At 39.8% G+C, this 18,954-nt stretch overlaps 1 protein-coding gene across 2 annotated transcripts; it reads left to right on the forward strand.

Moving 5' to 3' along the window:
- Positions 1–2,962: 2,962 nt before the first annotated feature.
- On the forward strand, positions 2,963–16,076 carry Ifi44l (interferon induced protein 44 like). Of its 2 annotated transcripts, none has more exons than XM_029474785.2 (8): positions 2,963–3,692; positions 7,578–8,065; positions 8,733–8,781; positions 9,285–9,480; positions 10,194–10,346; positions 11,978–12,149; positions 13,318–13,418; positions 14,968–16,075. In XM_029474785.2, the coding sequence occupies exons 2-8, from the start codon at positions 7,588–7,590 to the stop codon at positions 15,160–15,162; spliced, it is 1,344 nt and encodes a 447-aa protein (XP_029330645.2). In that variant the 5' UTR covers positions 2,963–3,692; positions 7,578–7,587; the 3' UTR covers positions 15,163–16,075. The 2 variants fall into 2 exon arrangements, with proteins under 2 accessions (XP_029330645.2, XP_085691546.1); XM_085835420.1 differs by lacking the exon at positions 2,963–3,692 and adding an exon at positions 3,889–4,056 and having other exon boundaries at positions 14,968–16,076.
- Positions 16,077–18,954: the final 2,878 nt, after the last annotated feature.

Consider the following 18,954-nt stretch of genomic DNA (forward strand, 5'->3'; position numbering starts at 1 on the left):
TGTATAAGCCCTAACAGGTATCAATTCAGGATTCAAGATATGAGGATATTTTTTAAAAAATCATAAGGATCATTTATAGCTGACTTAAATTCTTTATTTCATTTAACCTTATTCTTAGACACAAATATTCCCTCACCTATCTGAGATATTTTAATGTGCGTAGAATCTATCCATACTTATGTCTCAAATTCTAGCAATGATATGTAAGTATTCAGTAATAGTTTGTTGAGAAAAAAATAGGTACGTGGGTAGATAAATGCATAAGTGAATAGAGAAATATAAAATACTTAGAGAGATTGCTTTGGCCCTCTGATAAAATTCTTCCTCCCAACCTCTTCTCCCCACCTGTGACTCTCATAACCTCCTTTGAGAGAGTTTTGAATACAATAAGATACCAATTCTATGGTTAATATTTTTTATTTTAAGGATGATAAATTGTCTTCCCATGAGCACTTTGAAAAATTACTATTTCTCTAGAAGAGACTCAAAGGAAACCTGATGGGTGCAGCTGATTCTGCAGCTGGCCTTGGAGATGTCTGCTGATGTCAGGTTGGGTGGATATTGGATGAATATGGAGGTCAATTCCAAGGCACTGGGAGCACTATCTTGAGATTAGAATGACTTAGGGTTGATCAGTAAACAGAAAATGGATGACATACCTATATACACACAAGGCTGAGTTCTTCCTATCAACTGAATGAGCTGAGAACCAGATTGCTACACAGTTTCAGAAGGCTACAGTTACTCAACACTTTGAAAATGAGAACCTGGGAGCCTGCGAGTCCCAAGAGACAGGAAGGTAGAGACAGGAAGGCAAGATCAAGGCCAGATTGCTCTATGTAATGACTTTAGGCTGGCATAGCCTTCAGAGTAAAACCCTGTATATAAAAATAAAACAGAATTAAGGGACCCTGAACAGAAAATAGAGTTAGTCACCTGACTCCTTGATTCACAGGGACTGTATGGCAAGTCTAAGATTTTTTAAAGCCTCTAAATTTGTGAAAAAAATTGAAAGCAAGATAAAATTAATGTAATTTTTTCCTAAGACATCTCTTGTTGCAGTTGTATCTTCCACCTGTCTTCTTGACAAATTCAAGTTTAAGAGTTTTAAGACACCCCTAACCTCACTCCTGTGAATTGGATGCTCTCAGTCTCTCTTCAGTGAGTCATTTTATTATGATAGATGACATAAGCGTTAAAATTTGTAGAATAAGTTAAAATGACAACAATCATCAGCCTTACTTTACCTAATCCTCCTATTTGATTTTGGCTATCACAGATTCTTCTATTTGATTCCAGTCTTAATTACTAACTGCAACTCTCTAACCGTACACCATAGTGCACATAATGATATACAAACTACAGGATGGCAAAGGAAGGCTTAAAGAGAGAAGTTCTCAAGTCTTCCTAGAGAGCCAATACAGATGCAAGGAGTTGCTGCAGGGGCTTGCATAAGATATTTACATAAGGAATAAAGTCACAGAAGGGTCAGAACAATGAGCTGCAAATCATGTCCAGACGTCATACTGAGCTCAGGGTATCATTGTTTGTCATTCTCATGATGCACTCTGAGAAATGGCCTGTGGCTAGTTAGGTGCCTCCAAATCCTAGTGTTGGACAGCACTTCTTTTATACAAGGCAGATGGTGCAGTAGCATCATGGGGTGTCTGGTGTATTTGCTAAACACATGGACTTGCTGTCTCAGATACTTCATATGTTCTTGTTTTCCTGATTAAATTTGTTTTTGCATAAGGCAGTTATTCATCAGTGTCTTGGCTAGTTTGATGCCAACTTGACACAAGCTAGAGGGAACCTAAACTGAGAAAATGCCCATAAGATCCAGATAGGACATTGTCTTAACTTGTGATTGATAGGGAGGGCACAGCTGATAGGGTGATGCTACCCCTGGGTTGGTGGTCCTGGGTTCTATAAGAAAGCAGGCTGAGCAAGCCATGAGGAACAAGCCAATATGCAGCACTTCTCCATGGCCTCTGCATCAGCTCCTGTCTCCAGGTTCCTGCCCTGTTAAAGTTTCTGTCCTAACTTCCTTTAATGATGGACTATGATATGGAAGTGTAAAGTATCAAATAAACCCTTTCCTACCCAACTTGCTTTTAATCATGGTGTTTCATCACACCAACAGAAGTCCTGACTAAGACAATTAGTCTGACCGGGCAGTGGTGGTGCACACCTTTAATCCCAGCACTTGGGAGGCAGAGGCAGGAAGATTTCTGAGTTCAAGGACAGCCTGGTCTACAGAGTGAGTTCCAGGACAGCCAGGGTTATATACAGAAACCTTGCCTCAAAAAACAAAACAAAACAAACAAACAAAAAACAAAACAAAAAGACAATTAGTCTGTATCTCCTGGTTTGTTCTAGCCATTCTTCTCTTATACGTTACCTCCTGAGCACAGTTTCCCTCCTTCCACTCTCCTCAGTCCCACCTCCACTCCCCTCTCCCCGGATCCACTCCTCAATTTCCCTTGAGAGAAGAACAGGCCTCCTAGGAATATCAGCTGAACACAGCATAATGAGTTTCAATAAGACAAGGCAAAAGCCATATCAAGGATGGATGAGGCTTTAAGTTGCATGGGAAGGAGTCATTTTGTATTAGCACTGCTGTTTTATGGGGTGGAAGAGAAGCTACTGTTTTACATAACCACAAGCCCTCTAATCACATTCTGTTCTAGATAGACTGACACACTTGCTTGGGAGGCACAGAGAAGGACTTCTGCCTCTCACTTCGCTTACTTTTCTTCACTTCATGCCTCAGCTTGAAGTCTGATTTGCAGGGAGACCTTTCACAAATGGACCTGATGGAATGAGGCCACAGTACTCTTAGATCTCTGAAATCTACCTCCTCTTCTTTTGTTCCTTAGCAACAGTCACGTGTATAATTGCCTGCATATTTGTCTGTCTCCCTGAGCATACTGTAACCTAACTTCTAATTGTCTAGTTGAGCCTCTCTCTCCCCAGGTCGAGAGCAGTGCTGGCGTGTGAATGAGTAAACAGGAAGAGAAGTGTGAGGTCCTGCTTGGAGTCAGAAAGAGAAGGACCATCGTGTTCTGTGCCAAAGGAGGGGTCTAGGTTCAAGTAGCCCCATCTGTGCACCTAAGGAAAGGGAAATTTCTGGTTTGTGTCATGTGATGCAGACTCATGTGCTGTTTTGCTGAAGCAGACCGGTGAGAGGACATGCGATATTTGGGGAGAGTACAAGTGGTACTCAACTGACAGTGGTGGGCACTTGTATAGGTAGCTTTGTGATTCTTGTTACTGCTGGATCCTGACCCGTTGCTGATTTATGTTTGGGGACACTTTTGAAATGGACTGTTGGTGACCTGAAACTACTAAACTAGACTGGTGGTATCCTGACAGCAATGATTGAAACCACCCCAAAGAACTCCTAAACAGGTCTACATCCTCTTGTTGTATGTACCATCTTTTCCCCCCTACCTTTGCATGGTTGGCTAGAAGTGAGGTTAAAGCATTTGAGAACCCTTATTAAAGTAGGTTTTGAAAAAAATCTAAGCCCACAACCTAACTTCTAATTTGCTTGATGTTTTCAAGAGTATTTTGAACTCCAAGAAGCAGCTACTAACATGTGTGGAGCTTTTCTAGGAAGAACAATTAAAGAAAGCATTGGCGATACAGGACCAAGGACATAGGCAACATTACAGGAAGGACTTCTTAAGGTAAGTTTTTAACGAGTCATTGTCATTTTACACATGCCTTCATGTGGCTAGACTCAAGGATAGTTTTATTTTCTGCTTGGCTTCCTCTTTCTCATCCAGTTTCTTCCAGTGAGGAAAACGAAAGTTAATTAAGGGTAATTGGTGTGCAGCCAACTAAACACAGAACAGAGCATTTCCTGTTATGAATTTCAGTTTGGTTTCTTTTTGTAACTCTGGAATGGAAAGCAAAGAGCTTTCCATTCTCCAACTGCTCCGCAACCCAGAAAAAAAGGAGTTCTCTACTGAAGTTATCCTCTAGTTCAGTCTGCTCCAGGACACAGCAGCAGTATCCTCTAGTTCAGTCTGCTCCGGGTCACAGCAGCTGGTAAGCACTTCCACCTTCCACTGGCCTTCAGATCTGCTAAGTTCTCTTTGATCTTCTGGGTGAAGCTAGCAGGGCGACCAAACGGCTCTCCTTTCTGCTCTTTGTGTAATGAAAATGGGCACACTGCTAGCTACAGGAAGAGTGAGCTCTCGAACAGTCTCCAACATTTCTATAACATTTCAACTATGATTTGCTTCATTTAGTCAGATTCCCTTTGGAAGAAAGGTATTCCTTGGAAAGTAGAAGCCATCTCTGAGTCTCTCCTCTGTTCTCTTCTTTACTTCCTTCACAGATGTCTGCACAGATCATTGGCCTACTTATTTCTGTGCATCTTCTGTGTGTATAGTGTATGAGTGCAATCTCTGATATTGCTTTATGTTAACACTTTATAGAGATGACACCAGACTTAGCTTTTCATGCTTAGTTTGCCTTTTAAATTAAAAGAATTTTTTTGACCTTTACCTATGTTTATAAAAAATAGAGCTAATCCATTCACGTTAACTGCTATTGATTTCCTGTGTAGATGTGCCAAAACGTGACTAAATGACCAATGCATGTATTCATAAACAGTGCAGGTCTGACTGTACTTTCTACTGAACTCTATATGGCCATAAGGACAATCACAACCATTTTGTTTAAAGTATTTATGTATCTCATGGTTACGAATCTGTGCTAAATGTTCATGTGTGTACCCCATACATACAGTAGAGCACACAGGAGGGCATCAGGCCCCCTGAAATGGGGGTTTCACGGAGTTGTGAGGGAGTTGGGAACTGAACCCTGGTTCTCTAGAATAAAGTAGCAAGTTCTCTCAATTGTCGAGCCATCTATCCAGCCCCCAATACTAATGTTTCAGGGTATCTGTGTATGGGCCAACTGTTGGCACTGATAGACGTTTATTCCTTGTGACATGTATCAGGCACAGTGTCATGCTACCGAATGTCTATCCCTCTCTCTGTGCTTATCACTACCTCTTTGAATTGGCTCTTCACATTCATGGGCAACTTTTCTTCTGTGTGGTTCGTGGTTTTGATTATTCCTCTGTAGAATACCTTTGTAGAATATCATTATAATTCCCTAACTAGTTTTTATTTTCTCTTGTTATAGGACAATTATCTGTTTTCAAAGTCAATTTGATCTTTCTTTATAGTTTATATCTTTAGTGTCTTATTTCAGAAATTCAGTAATTAGGATGCCATATAATAACCTACACTCTAAATTCCATTTATCTGCATGCAACAAGATTAAAGCTATTGAAAGAGAAAGCAAGTCCTGTATGCCTCTAGTCCATTCATATGTCTTCTCTGGATCTCCACAGAATTTCAACACGGGGAATGTGTGTGTGTGTGTTGTGTGGGTGTGCATGCCTTTGTGTGTGCAGGTACATATATACCATAGTATTTGTGGAGTTCAGATTACAAGCTGTTGTGTCTGGACTTGCCTTCCATTTTGTTTGAAGAAGGTCTCTTGTGCACTGCTGCATATAGCAGGTTACCCAGCCCACATGCTTCTCCCTGACCCACATGCTTTTACCAGCTTCACCCACAAGTTTTAGGGGATTTTCCCATTTTGGATACTTCTTAGCAATAGGAATTCTGGTTTTCTAGATATGCACTACTGTGCCTGGCTTTGCATTAGCTTTGAGAATTTGTACTCCAACCCTTGTACTTGCATGACAAATACTTTTCTCACTGAAGCATCTCCCAGCCTCTCAAATACCTCTCTGAAGTTGACACATACTACTCAGGGAAGTGTTATTCTAAATGTCTAATTTACCTTTCTCTGCTAACTCTTTTGAATCTCAGACAGTAATATAATTATTGCCTTTGAAGTATTTTTCATACTTTAAAAACAGTTTATTAAATTTTAAATTTTTATTTTTATTCCACTAACTAGGCTGATGGCTGTGAGGTTAGCTGTCATTGTAGGACTTGTGCTTCTATTGAATGCTTTCTTATTTCTGATCTTTTCTTTGTGAACTAATTTTTTAAATATAGTTTCATCTCGGTCCTTTAGTTTATGGGTTGGCAAATCATAGTCTATGAGTGATAAAAATGTTTTATTGACATGCATTCATGTTCTTAGAAGAGTTAGCATCCTTTTGTTACTATAATAAAATATCTCAGACCAGCTAACTTCGTAAAGGAAACAGGTTCATTTAGGGTGCAGTTCTAGATATCTGAAAGCTATGCTGTCCAGCTATGGTACATGTCATCTTGTTTGTACTGCTTCAAAGAGGACTGTGTCATGGTGGTACAATACATGTGTGGAAGATATCACATGGCCAAAACAGAAGCCAGAATCCTAGACAGGCTTAAGCTTTTATAATAATTTTCTCATGAAATATGACTAGAGTTCTATAAGCAATACTTAAGTTTTTTTCAAGGGCAAGCTTCTAAATTGAAGTAGATATTTCTCACTAGGCCCTGACTCTTTATTGTTCTGTCTGTCATTATCATATTAAGGGCAAAGCTCCCAACACATGAGTGATCCACACTCAAACCTCAACACGTATTGTCTATAACTGTTGTGATTACTATGCTGATCAAGTCATCAGGGTAGAGTAATATGGGACTTTCTATGAACCCTCCAGCTATAAAAATAATGACATGGAGACTGTATTATTTATAAAAAAAAAAGCATAGGCACTGTAGCTCCGCAGGCACTTAGCTAGCTTATACAAATTAACCCTGACTATACCTAGTCTATGCCTTTCCACACACTCCTTCTTCTTCTGTGTCTCTGGAAAATATTTGAAATCTGCTTCTTTGCTCAGAGACCTTCTCTCTGTCCAGAAGTTCTGCCTTCTACTTCCTGCCCAGCTCCTGGCCATCAGATCTTTATTAAGTCAATCAGAAGGTGAAGGAGGATGGACTTTTACAAAATACTAAGGCAGGTGATGAGCCATAGAAACAATACCAACTCTTGCCAGCCAGTATTCACTCTCTGCTCATCCAGAATTAACAACTGAATAAAACAGACACATTTACACAATGTATAAAAGGTTATCTCAACAGTAGAGACTATGTGATCCACAAATCATAGATACAATGTTTGCTGATTACTAACTTTTATTGGGTATTCTTCTCTAGTCTAGAATTTACTGTCAACCAATGTTAAAATTTATTTATCGATTGATTGATTGATTGACAGACAAGCTTTCCCTGTATAATTCTGGTTGGACTGGAACTCACTATCTAAGTAGCTCAGAGTGGATTGGCACTCACTGTGTATGTAGATCAGACTGGCCTTATACTCACACACATCTACTTACCTCTGCCTCCTGAGTGTTGGGATTAAAGGAGTGCTAACATTTAATGCTATTTATCATTTCAAAAGTATTTATTTTTCATATATAATTGCTGCTCCTTCACTTCTACATATTATATTATTGGTTTCAAATTCCTAATGTGCTTTTATTGGGTCAGAGGTCAATGGAACCCACTGGAACTAAGCAGAAGCTTGCATTTTGAACTGCTCTATTATGCTAGCTCCTCAGCTTCTATTTGTTTTTCTCTCAGTTACAGGAACATGAAAGTGACAACCAGATTGACATGGATAGAAGAGAAGATTCTGGAAAAGCTGCTTGGGAATGCATCGTTGACTCTTCTTTATCAGTCCAGTGCTCATAAAAATTGTGTTTCTGAGATGACTCAGAAATGTTCTCTTCAGGGATCCACAATGACAGTATTTCACCTAAAGAACGATGTTGTTGTGGGTGTTTTTATGCTGGAGAATTTTCCTAGGTTAGTCTCTGAAAAGCCATGTACTTGTGCGTGGTTTTCATTAAAAAGGAATAATAGTTCTGGAATATCAGCTTTGTTTTTGAACACAAAAGTAATAGTTGACTCTGAAGAGCTGATAATTTTCTCACTCGATGGTTTGTCACTCAGTGTGACTCCACTTAGTGGCTGCTCACTTGCTCTAAATGACACAGTAATGAACGGTCTAGAACTCAATCTTGGACATGGCTTTCGATCTGTGGAATGTGAAATCTTTCGAGTTGATGGTATGTACAAAAGGACAATCTGCTTTTATGCTTGGTTCTAGTTTCTGCAGTTTATGTATTATTGTTGGTGTTTAAGGGGAGAGAAATGATAAACCTGTTGTGCACTGAAGACTCGGGCCTACAGACTACTGTGAGCAAAGAGATTTAAGATGTACATGGGTAAAGAGAGAGACAGATGGCCTTGCTGCATCTGCCCCTCTGCTGTACCCTCAAACAAACACATTTTAAATGTGCATTAACTTATATCTTTCCTTGTTCTCTAAAACTGTAAAAATGTTGTAAGAATGCTTCTACACTGGAATGTGGAATTTGGGGTAACAAATCTGTGTTCCCTGGTCATGGTAACTCAATATGTCTCCAGAATAAACTCTCTCTTATTTCCTTAAAACAGAAAGATAGGGCTGAAGATGAAGTTAAGACAGGAGAGAGGAGAGGGAAGCAGGAGGGAAAGAAGGAAGGAGGAAGACAGCAGGGAGTCCAGGAGGGTGAAACCCATTATACAATCACAGAAGTCCATCTTTTCTCCTCTTCCTCTCAGGATGCTGCCAACCTGAACACTTAGTTGAAAAGACCAAGATTAATCAAATAGCCCTGTTTGGGAGGGAGACTTCACCACAGACAGCCAAACAAGTCAGAGAGCTTACTATGATGTGTTTATTTTCTGTAGGCATTAAGAAAAATCCAAGCTTCATAAAGAAGATGGTGACCGCCAAACAGTAAGTTAGGTTCTTGACTTACCTGTTATTCATTTTATTGAGATTAATTGCATTAAGCCCTGACAATGAACTAGTGGGAAAGATTAAAAAAATCATATTACTTGGAATGATAATAGTTGTTGACAGACAATATTCCAGTTTATTATAAAAACACCCCCTTTCTAGTTGATAGATGCAAATATATTTTTACTTCCCTTTAATATATTTTATTCCAAATAATCACTTACTTTAGGTGTTACTATCACTCCAAAATTTGTGTTCGAAAGTTAACAATGTCTTGTTACAGATTAAGATTTTATCCTGCTATGTAAATACAACATATCTAAGTATGAAATATATTACCTGGGGTGTTTATAGTGTTATACTTAATATGTTATAAAGCTACTGTCAAAAGAAGCGTGTAGCTAAACCCTTCCCTAAAATGGAAAAACTGGAAGCTCTATGGTAATTATAGTGCTTTGAGGAAGATCTGCTGTTGCATTTAAGTTCTGCATTCTAAACAGGCACCGAGGAAAATTAATCTCTGCTCTCAGAGCCTACAAGCCTTATAAGGACCTGGTTTCAGAAGTTCGTATTCTCTTGGTGGGCCCAGTAGGCTCAGGAAAGTCGAGCTTTTTCAACTCAGTGAAGTCTGCTTTCCAAGGCCACCTAACTCGCCAGGCCATTGTGGGGTCTGACGAAAGCAGCATCACCAAGCAGGCAAGTTACCTAAGGACTTGTGAAAGTTTGTGATTTGCAGATTGTACTAAGTATATTTGTTCATTTCTTTGTACTTTTTTCTTATACATGACCTTCTTCTTTGTAATCTACAATTAGATGCTAAGTAATTAAATGAAGTAGAAGTAAACATTGCATCATAATTATCTCCATTCAATAATATTATCCAGAGAAGCCCTTTGTTTTAACAGACCCAAGAATTAGTTACAGGAAAACACCTTTTGGCACTTGCTGCAAATACACTATAAGACTATAGCATCTCTTTGTCATTGGTTCTATATTCAAGAGCTCAAAACACTTCTAACACTTCCACAAGTTGCATCTTGTTTCTTGATATGGATTTATTCGACATGTCAGCATAGTCTGTGAAGTCAAGGCAAGATGCTATAAAACATCAAATCTATTTAGTATTAACTGAAATGCTTCGATGTCTAGACTGTGGTGATGTCTTAGATGGGTTCTGAACTTTCTAGTAGAGTGCAGTGTTAGAGCGTCTCCTATTGTGCATGTGGAAGAACTGTGACTACACAGCTTGACGTGGTCGCTCGTGCCTTAACCCCAGCCCTCTGAGGCTGAGGTAGGAGGATCATGCTGGGTGCAGGCCACTCACTGTACTAAAACATAAGCAAATATTCCCTTTTCCTCTTGTTTTGAATGCTAACAAATATACTTTAACACAATATTTTCTTTTACAGTACAGAGTTTATTCTATTAAAGATGGAAAAAGCGGGGAAACACTCCCATTTATGCTGTGTGATTCAATGGGGCTGGAGGAGGGGGAGGAAGCCGGGTTGTGCATAGATGACATTCCTCACATCTTAAAAGGCTGTGTACCAGACAGGTATCAGGTAAGATGTCCTCCACTCCAAGACACTTTAAATTGTCTCATTGCTTTTGACCTTACAAGACCATTTGGGCTGCCACATGTGATTCCAACACTAATATGTGTGTGTGTGTCTGTGTGTGTGTGTCTGTGTGTTCTATGCCATTGATAAATAAAACTAAATGGCAGGATTCGACTTATCTAAATTCCAGGGGAGGTTCACAGGGTGGTTTTGTTTACATGGTTCTTTTCATGTCAACCATGAGCGAAGAAGTCATTTAAGTAGTTAAACCAGTGGCAGTTTAATTTTGTGTATGTTTAGGTGTAGAGAAGATATTAGAGTAATTATCCACCCTCTGTTTGAGTAGTCCATAAGAGTGGGGCAACGCTACCTCATGCCAGGATCTGTATAAATAGGTAATTGTGAAAGAAGTTACATAATGGTTTTTCTAAGCCCTAGATTTTAAACATATGAAATGTAATAATATCACAGCCCATGTCCTAGAATATCTGAGGACAGGAGTAATAAATTGTAAGTGCTCACAGAGTTAACAATGGAGCACCTTACTTTTAGGAGTGGAATATAATTGGCTTCCAATTCTAGACACTGGGCTTCTTTTTTCCTTTCAGTTGAGCTTCACTGAAAAGCTTGATTATGCGATTATTCATTCATTTGAAATTATTTATTAAAAATATAATTTGTTCTAGACATGAAAATTATCACTGAAAAAGATCCACAGTTAATTAAAAGCACAAGAAGCCGGGCGTGGTGGTGCACGCCTTTAATCCCAGCACTCAGGAGGCGGAGGCAGGCAGATTTCTGAGTTCGAGGCCAGCCTGGTCTATAAAGTGAGTTCCAGGACAGCCAGGGCTATACAGAGAAACCCTGTCTCAAAAAACAGCAGCAGCAGCAGCAGCAGCAGCAACAACAACCAACCAAACAAACAAAAAAGCACAGGCATTATTTTCAAGAGACTCACAGTCTAGTTAGGTAAAGGAATTACAAAGTAACAGAGAGGAATAAAGCACAAAGATGGGGAAAGACACATCACTAAGGCTCTCAGGTTTCATAGCAAGGAGCAAGTCAATTCAGTCTTACATTGAACACACACACACACACACACACACACACACACATACACACTACATACTTAAATGTTTGCTATGCTTTGCAGTCTATCTTGATTGTGGTAAGGACACACTAACTTGGAAATTGATATTTCTTTCATTTTACTTTACCTTATTTTGCCTTGAAAAAAATTAAGAAGGAATCCTAGTGTTTAAGTTTAAATGTCATTCATTCTTCTCTGTCTGCCCCTCCCCATCCATGAGGCCATAAAGCAAAATTCTCGAAGAGGAAACCTTCAATCTTAATGGTATTTGCTTCTGGATATTGGAGATTTGAGTTAGAGTTCAAAAGTGGTCTTTGCATTTTCCTTTAACAGTTACAGCGGTTAGTTAATATTTTTTTTTACTATAACAATAAAGCCATTAGTCTTTGAGAAAGCTCTGGTGAGACCTTGGCAACCAGCTGGGAAGAAGCTTTAAGCAACCAGGGAAGAAGCTGGGGAAGGGACTGAGTGGCTGTGCTTTCTGCTGTGCAAACGAAGAAGCAGAGGCTCTGCAAAGTGCGCACCAACTTCTGTTTCTGTACAGTTCAACCCCTGTGAGCCGATGAAGCCGAAGCACTTCCCTCACGCCGCCTCGCCGCCTCTGCAGGACAGGATTCACTGCGTGGCTTTTGTCCTAGACATCAACTCTGTTAATACACTACCTGATAAAATGGTGGCAAAGCTGAAAAAAATTCGCAAAGATGTCGTAGACTGTGGTAAGTGTTGTCTAAACGCTGAAATTTTTGAAATGATTATAATGTCATCGGACGCTACAAAAGGAGCAGTTTAGAGCCATATGCCCTGTGACTTTGGCAAAGGTCCTGAGGCTGGTGGCAAGCACAGAAGGAATCACTGAAAAATTTGCTTAACAGACATATGTTAGCCTTCAGAACTGAAGGCCTAGGCTGTCTATAGGTTTCATCTGTATAATGCTCTTGTGGTTTTTAAAGGGACTCACCTCCTCACAGGAACTAGCCGGTAAGGTTAAAACCAGTTAGACTGTTTTATCATACATAGCAATTCATGAATACATAGCTATGTCTACAACCCAGGATACTGAATCATCTCATGCCTACAAAGATTCCACTCTGACCATTCACCATCCTTAACTACTTGTCACCACATCTTTATGGTTATGTCTTCACATGAGAATATTATATAACTAGGATAATTCATAAGCCATGTTTTGAGAATGGCTGTTTTAACTTGGCCTAACTAACACCCTTTCAAGTTCATGTCAGACCTTCTATGTAGTAACTGTTTACTCTTTGGTTGTTGAGTATATTCTCTGGTATAGGTATACCAGAATGTGTTTACCCATTGTCTAGGTTTTAGATATAATAAAAAATGCTTCTGGACATTAGTGCTTTAATTTTTGGAGAGCATAGATCCCTAAAGGTAAGACTTCTGTGTCAAGAAGAAAGTATATATTAATTTTTAAAAAAAAATCACTAAAATGCTACTCAGAGAAATGACTCCATGTTACATTCCAATTAGGGCTATATGACCAATCCAGGTTTTCTGTATTTTTTCTAATATTTGTCATTATTTTTGTCATTATTAAAATTTACATCTGTAATAGATATGTAGAAACATATTATCATAGTCTTAATTTGCTTTACTTAATTGACTCTTTATTTCAACGGTGCAGTAGCCATATTTCTCACTTTAAAAGCTTACCAAGTTTTCAGATTTACTGTGAGTTTAGATATATCTCAAAGTAAGTTCTCCTTTTAGAAGGAAACAAGCTTTGGAAGAAGATCTCGCTCCATACTGAGATAATTGGGAATAGTTCACATTCAACTTTTCAGAGAACAGTGTTTACACATACATTTAAAAACCATCTTGCCACATTCCTATAACAATGGTGTCTGTTTGATTCAGGTATAGGATATGTAGCCTTGCTTACAAATGTGCAGGAGTATGATGAAGTTCTTGATGACAATTTTGCAAACATGACAGAAACTGTGACTTCTCTAAGCCAGGTAAAACGTGGTGCTTATAACCAGATGATATGGGGATAGAATCACAGCTATGTGCTCACTCATTGTCTTCTCTTTCTCCTCAAGTTTAGTGTGTGTGTGTGTGTGTGTGTGTATGCGTGTGTGCATGTGTGCGCGTGAATGATTATTCATACATGAAATGAGAATTAGGTCAAGGTGGGTTCAGTTCTGCAAGTCTGATGCTCAGAGGCTGATATCAGAGGGTTACAAGTTTAAGGCCTGTGTTGGGCTACATAATAAATTCAAGACCATGTCTCAAAACAAAAAGTAATAAGGAGATGAATACGTAGTTCAATGAGAGGGTACTTGCAAGTGCATTTGAGGCCTTGAATTCAGTCCTAATTAGTACAAGTAACTGGATAGATTGCTAAGTTCAGTCCAGTTTATATATTTGCTTTACAACCATAATTATCCATATTATAATTGTATTCTGAAGAGAATTTATCAACTCATCACCATTTCAGTTTCTGCTGTTAATTGTATTTAATAGTCAGTTAAATTTTTAGTATGATATACTGCTACAGACGAAACTCTATTGGGTTTCTGATCTGTAGGGAACGGGCTTCTGGTTGCAGGTGAGCAAGGGTCAGCGAGAATTGACAAACAGACACAGACACAAGGGAGTGCTGAATCTGAATGTATTTTGTCCAAACAAACACCACACTTTTAATACAGAAGAAAAACAAGAAAGCCAGGTGAACACATCTGCCAAGTTACATTGACACAAAACAAAAAAGAATGCATACATAAAAAGATGGCAGGAGCCAGGCCTTGCTTACCACTGAGAATAGGAACAACCTTTAATTTAAAAGATCAGTTAAACAGAGGGGCTAGGTGAATGCTCTGATGCAATGCTAGTCTATTGTTAAACCCACCACCTGGGGTATTTTAGTAAATACCTGGTTAGGCTATTCCTTTGGGCCTAGTGAAAAAAACCTGCACAAGGGAATTCCATTCTACTAACCCTTTCATGCTACAACCCACCTATTTCCTAGGCCATTATGTATTCCTGTGTTTGGGTATGACTTGGCTATTGTCCTAAGTAATTACTATGCAGACTAGCCTGAGCTTTTCTAGCTCTAGACAAGTAAATAGTAATGCCTGATTATTTTCACTATCTCTACTAGAAGTAAATTTGAGTGTTACTGAATAGGTAACATTCTTACTGAATTCCAAGCTCAGGGTCGGCTTTAAGGACTGCCTGGGACATTGGAACACTGGCGAAGGGTTAGCTATATGTCAAAATCAATCCTAAAAGGCACTTATAATAAAACAATACTGAAAGAGAGCACAGGGATCCATATACCAGACTAACACGGGAACAGGTTTTGAGTGTACGGGCTATTGGAATGCCAAGGTTCCAGGAGTCTGTTTCTGTGAAACTCATTGCCTTGTGACTGCTTCCAGGCTTTTAGGCCTGTAATGCGTGTCACTACTGGGGTGGATGTAGCAATATACTTCATATGTAAACATATGTATGCTTCATAAATATATTTTTACATATCACGCATCCTAAATACATTTTCCACAGGTGCAGAATGTCCAAAAAATGCTAAATATTCCTATAGCCAATATCTTGATGGTCAGCAATTATGCTTCAGAGCGAAGGTTGGAGCCTATGAAGGATATTCTGGTCTTTGCTGCTCTCAGGCAGATGTTGAGGGCTGCGGATGATGCCTTAGAGGATTTGCCTCTTGAGGATACTGGTAACCTGGCTCCTTTCTAAAGCACTGTCTTTTGGGAAACCCTCAGCTGTAGTTCACTAGGGTGTTTGGGGACCATTTTCCCAGCCCTGACATGTATTGTAATATGTGCTAGCTTCTGCTTTTGCTTGCCTTGTTTTGGAGCAATCTGAGGATTGGCACATGCTGCTGTGACATTAGTGTCCCTGGTTTTAGTTTAAACCTGGTTGCCACAAGAAGAGGCATTCTGCTGAAAGCCTTTGTTAATGTTCGCTGTCCTTCAATAATGAGTCACATATTAAAAATGCAAACCCTGAGAAGTGGAGAGAGAAAGGTCCTAGGAAAAATGGGCTTCCATATGCCCACACCATCTACAGTTTTATATGTGGAGGACAGAAGTGTCAGATCCCCCCGGAACTGAAACAGGGGTTCATGAACCATCCAGTGTGTGTACACATATACATGTGTCTTTCTCAAGCTCCTTAGGCAAAACAAATTTGGCTTTGCTTTTCCTTCTCCAGTACATTATACAACTCTATGTACCCGAATTGATTGCACAGTAGTTAGAAAATGATGTAGATGTCTGCTATTCCAAATGGAGCATGAGTTCTTGAGAAACAGGACTGGATTTGCCTTGTAGTCCCAGAGCTCATCACAAGGTCTACTAAGCATTAAGGATCCTCATTATAAGTCCTCTGTACCACTTTCTCTAACAATGATATTTACTTAGATATCCACTCCATATGGATGGGAAGATATGGAGAGTGAGATGCTGGAATGAGGACAAGGAAATAAAGCATGGAGTGAGTTTCACTTGTCTCTGGTTGAAAGCATGAATGTCTCTAAACACATTTAAAGGAATTGAAAAGAGCCAATATTTGTTAACAACTTGATTAATTATAGTAATGTTTTAATTTCATGAAATAAAGTTTCTGCTTGAATGTTTCCATGCTTGATTTTATTTATTTTTTATAAATTTTTATTTATTGGATATTTTATTTATTTACATTTCAAATGTTATCCCCTTTCTTGGTTTCCCCTCCAGAAACCCCTTATCCCATCCTCCCTCCTCCTGCTTCTATGAGAGTGCTCCCCCACCCAACCATCCACTCCTACCTCACCAACCTGGCATTCCCCTACACTGGGGCATCAAGTCTTCACAGGACCAAGGGCCTCCTCTCCCACTGATGCCCGACAAGCCATCCTGCTCCATATGCAGCTGGAACCATGGGTCCTTCCATGTATATACTCTTAATTGACTGAATCTCGAAACATCATAGCTGTGTCTCCAAAGTAGAACTATCAAGAGATGAAATCTATTAGTCACCAAGGAAGGTTGTCATGCAAGTCTTCCAAATGATTCTGAAGTCCCCCTGGTAGCTGTCAAAGTCAGAACTATTGTTAAAGAAAAATAAATCTTAAAATATTTTTCAGCTGTTTTTGTAAATCTTAACTCTTCAATTTTTTAGTTTAAAAATGTTTTTAATATTTCATTATGTCTGTAAATATTTATTACTTTTAATATGTGCATATGTATATGTCTCAGTGGTATGTGCACATGAGTACAGATGTATATGGAGGAAAGAGGTATCAGATACCCCTGGAACAGAGGTCATGAACCATCTGATGTATGTGCAGGGAACTGAAAGTGTCCTCTGCAAAGGCAGTATACATTCTTTTTTAAAAATATTTTTTATTACGTATTTTCCTCAATTACATTTCCAATGCTATCCCAAAAGTCCCCCATACCCTCCCCCCCACTTCCCTACCCACCCATTCCCATTTTTTGGCCCTGGCGTTCCCCTGTACTGGGGCATATAAAGTTTACGTGTCCAATGGGCCTCTCTTTCCAGTGATGGCCGACTAGGCCATCTTTGATACATATGCAGCTAGAGTCAAGAGCTCCGGATTACTGGTTAGTTCATCATGTTGCACCTATAGGGTTACAGATCTCTTTAGCTCCTTGAATACTTTCTCTAGCTCCTCCATTGGGGACCCTGTGATCCATCCAATAGCTGACTGTGAGCATCCACTTATGTGTTTGCTAGGCCCCGGCCTAGTCTCACAAGAGACAGCTATATCAGGGTCCATTCAGCAAACGCTTGCTAGTGTATGCAATGGTGTCATCGTTTGGAGGCTAATTATGGGATGGATCCCTGGATATGGCAGGGATGGTCTACTCCAGATGGTCTATCCTTTTGTCTCAGCTCCAAACTTCGTCTCTGTAACTCCTTCCATGGGTGATTGTTTCCAATTCTAAGAAGGGGCAAAGTGTCCACACTTTGGTTTCTCCATCTATGGTAATTGAGAGTTTGGCCGGGTATAGTAGCCTGGGCTGGCATTTGTGTTCTCTTAGTGTCTGCATAACATCTGTCCAGGCTCTTCTGGCTTTCATAGTCTTTGGTGAGAAGTCTGTTGTAATTCTGATAGACCTGCCTTTATATATTACTTGACCTTTCTCCCTTACTGCTTTTAATAGTCTTTCTTTATTTAGTGCATTTGTTGTTCTGATTATTATGTGTCAGGAGGTATTTCTTTTCTGGTCCAGTCTATTTGGAGTTCTGTAGGCTTCTTGTATGATCATGGGCATGTCTTTCTTTAGGTTTGGGAAGTTTTCTTCTATAATTATGTTGAAGATATTTGCTGGCCCTTTAAGTTGAAAATCTTCATTCTCATCAACTCCTATTATCCGTAGGTTTGGTCTTCTCATTGTGTCCTGGATTTCCTGGATGTTTTGAGTTAGGATCCTTTTGCGTTTTGTATTTTCTTTGATTGTTGTGCCGATGTTCTCTATGGAATCTTCTGCACCTGAGATTCTCTCTTCCATCTCTTGTATTCTGTTGCTGATGCTCGCATCTATGGTTCCAGATTTCTTTCCTAGGGTTTCTATCTCCAGTGTTGTCTCACTTTGGGTTTTCTTTATTGTGTCTACTTCCCTTTTTAGGTCTAGTATGGTTTTGTTCATTTCCATCACCTGTTTGGATGTGTTTTCCTGTTTTTCTTTAAGGACTTGTAACTCTTTAGCAATGTTCTCCTGTATTTCTTTAAGTGAGTTATTAAAGTCCTTCTTGATGTCCTCTACCATCATCATGAGATATGCTTTTAAATCCGGGTCTAGCTTTTTGGTTGTGTTGGGGTGCCCAGGACTAGGTGGGGTGGGGGTGCTGTGTTCTGATGATGGTGAGTGGTCTTGATTTCTGTTAGTAGGATTCTTACGTTTGCCTTTCGCCATCTGGTAATCTCTGGAGCTAGTTGTTATAGTTGTCTCTGGTTAGAGCTTGTTCCTCAGATGATTATGTTAGACTCTATCAGCAGACCAGGGAGACTAGCTCTATCCTTAGTTTCAGTGGTCAGAGTACTCTCTGCAGGCAAGCTCTCCTCTTGCAGGGAAGGTGCCCAGATATCTAGTGTTTGAACCTGCCTCCTGGCAGAAGTTGTGTTCCACTCACCAGAGGTTTTAAGATTCTGTGGAGGGTCCTGTGAGGACCTTGGGGGTGTCCAGAATCTCAGCGCACCAGGAACCCCAGTGCTGGAGTGGACCGGAAGGGACTTGTGCCCCTGATCAGGCCGGGTTATCTGCTTCCTGAATTAATGCAGTCTCAGGTCCCACGCGATTGGATTGGAGCAGGCGCTGTGTTCCACTCACCAGAGGTCTTGGGATCCTGTGGGGGATCCTGTGTGGGTCCTTGTGGGTGTCCGAAGACTACCCAGGCCAGGAACCCCGGTGCTGCAGTGAACCGGAAGGTGGCAGTATACATTCTTAATGGATGAGAAATCTCTCTTGTCCCTTAATTTTCCTTTTAAAAATATGTTTGGGTTCAGTAGATTTTTGTATC

The sequence above is a fragment of the Mus caroli genome, unplaced genomic scaffold, assembly GCF_978045245.1.
Source record: "Mus caroli unplaced genomic scaffold, Mus_caroli_1 scaffold_3, whole genome shotgun sequence".
Taxonomy (NCBI): domain Eukaryota; kingdom Metazoa; phylum Chordata; class Mammalia; order Rodentia; family Muridae; genus Mus; species Mus caroli.

What these genes read in the sequence shown, in the direction of transcription:
- Ifi44l (XM_029474785.2), top strand. Translation starts at nt 7,588, where the DNA reads ATGAAAGTGACAACCAGATTGACATGGATAGAAGAGAAGATTCTGGAA. An exon ending in AAAGCAGCATCACCAAGCAG is followed by an intron (nt 9,481 to 10,193) that starts GCAAGTTACCTA and finishes TTTCTTTTACAG; the next exon opens with TACAGAGTTTATTCTATTAA. An exon ending in CAAAGATGTCGTAGACTGTG is followed by an intron (nt 12,150 to 13,317) that starts GTAAGTGTTGTC and finishes TGTTTGATTCAG; the next exon opens with GTATAGGATATGTAGCCTTG.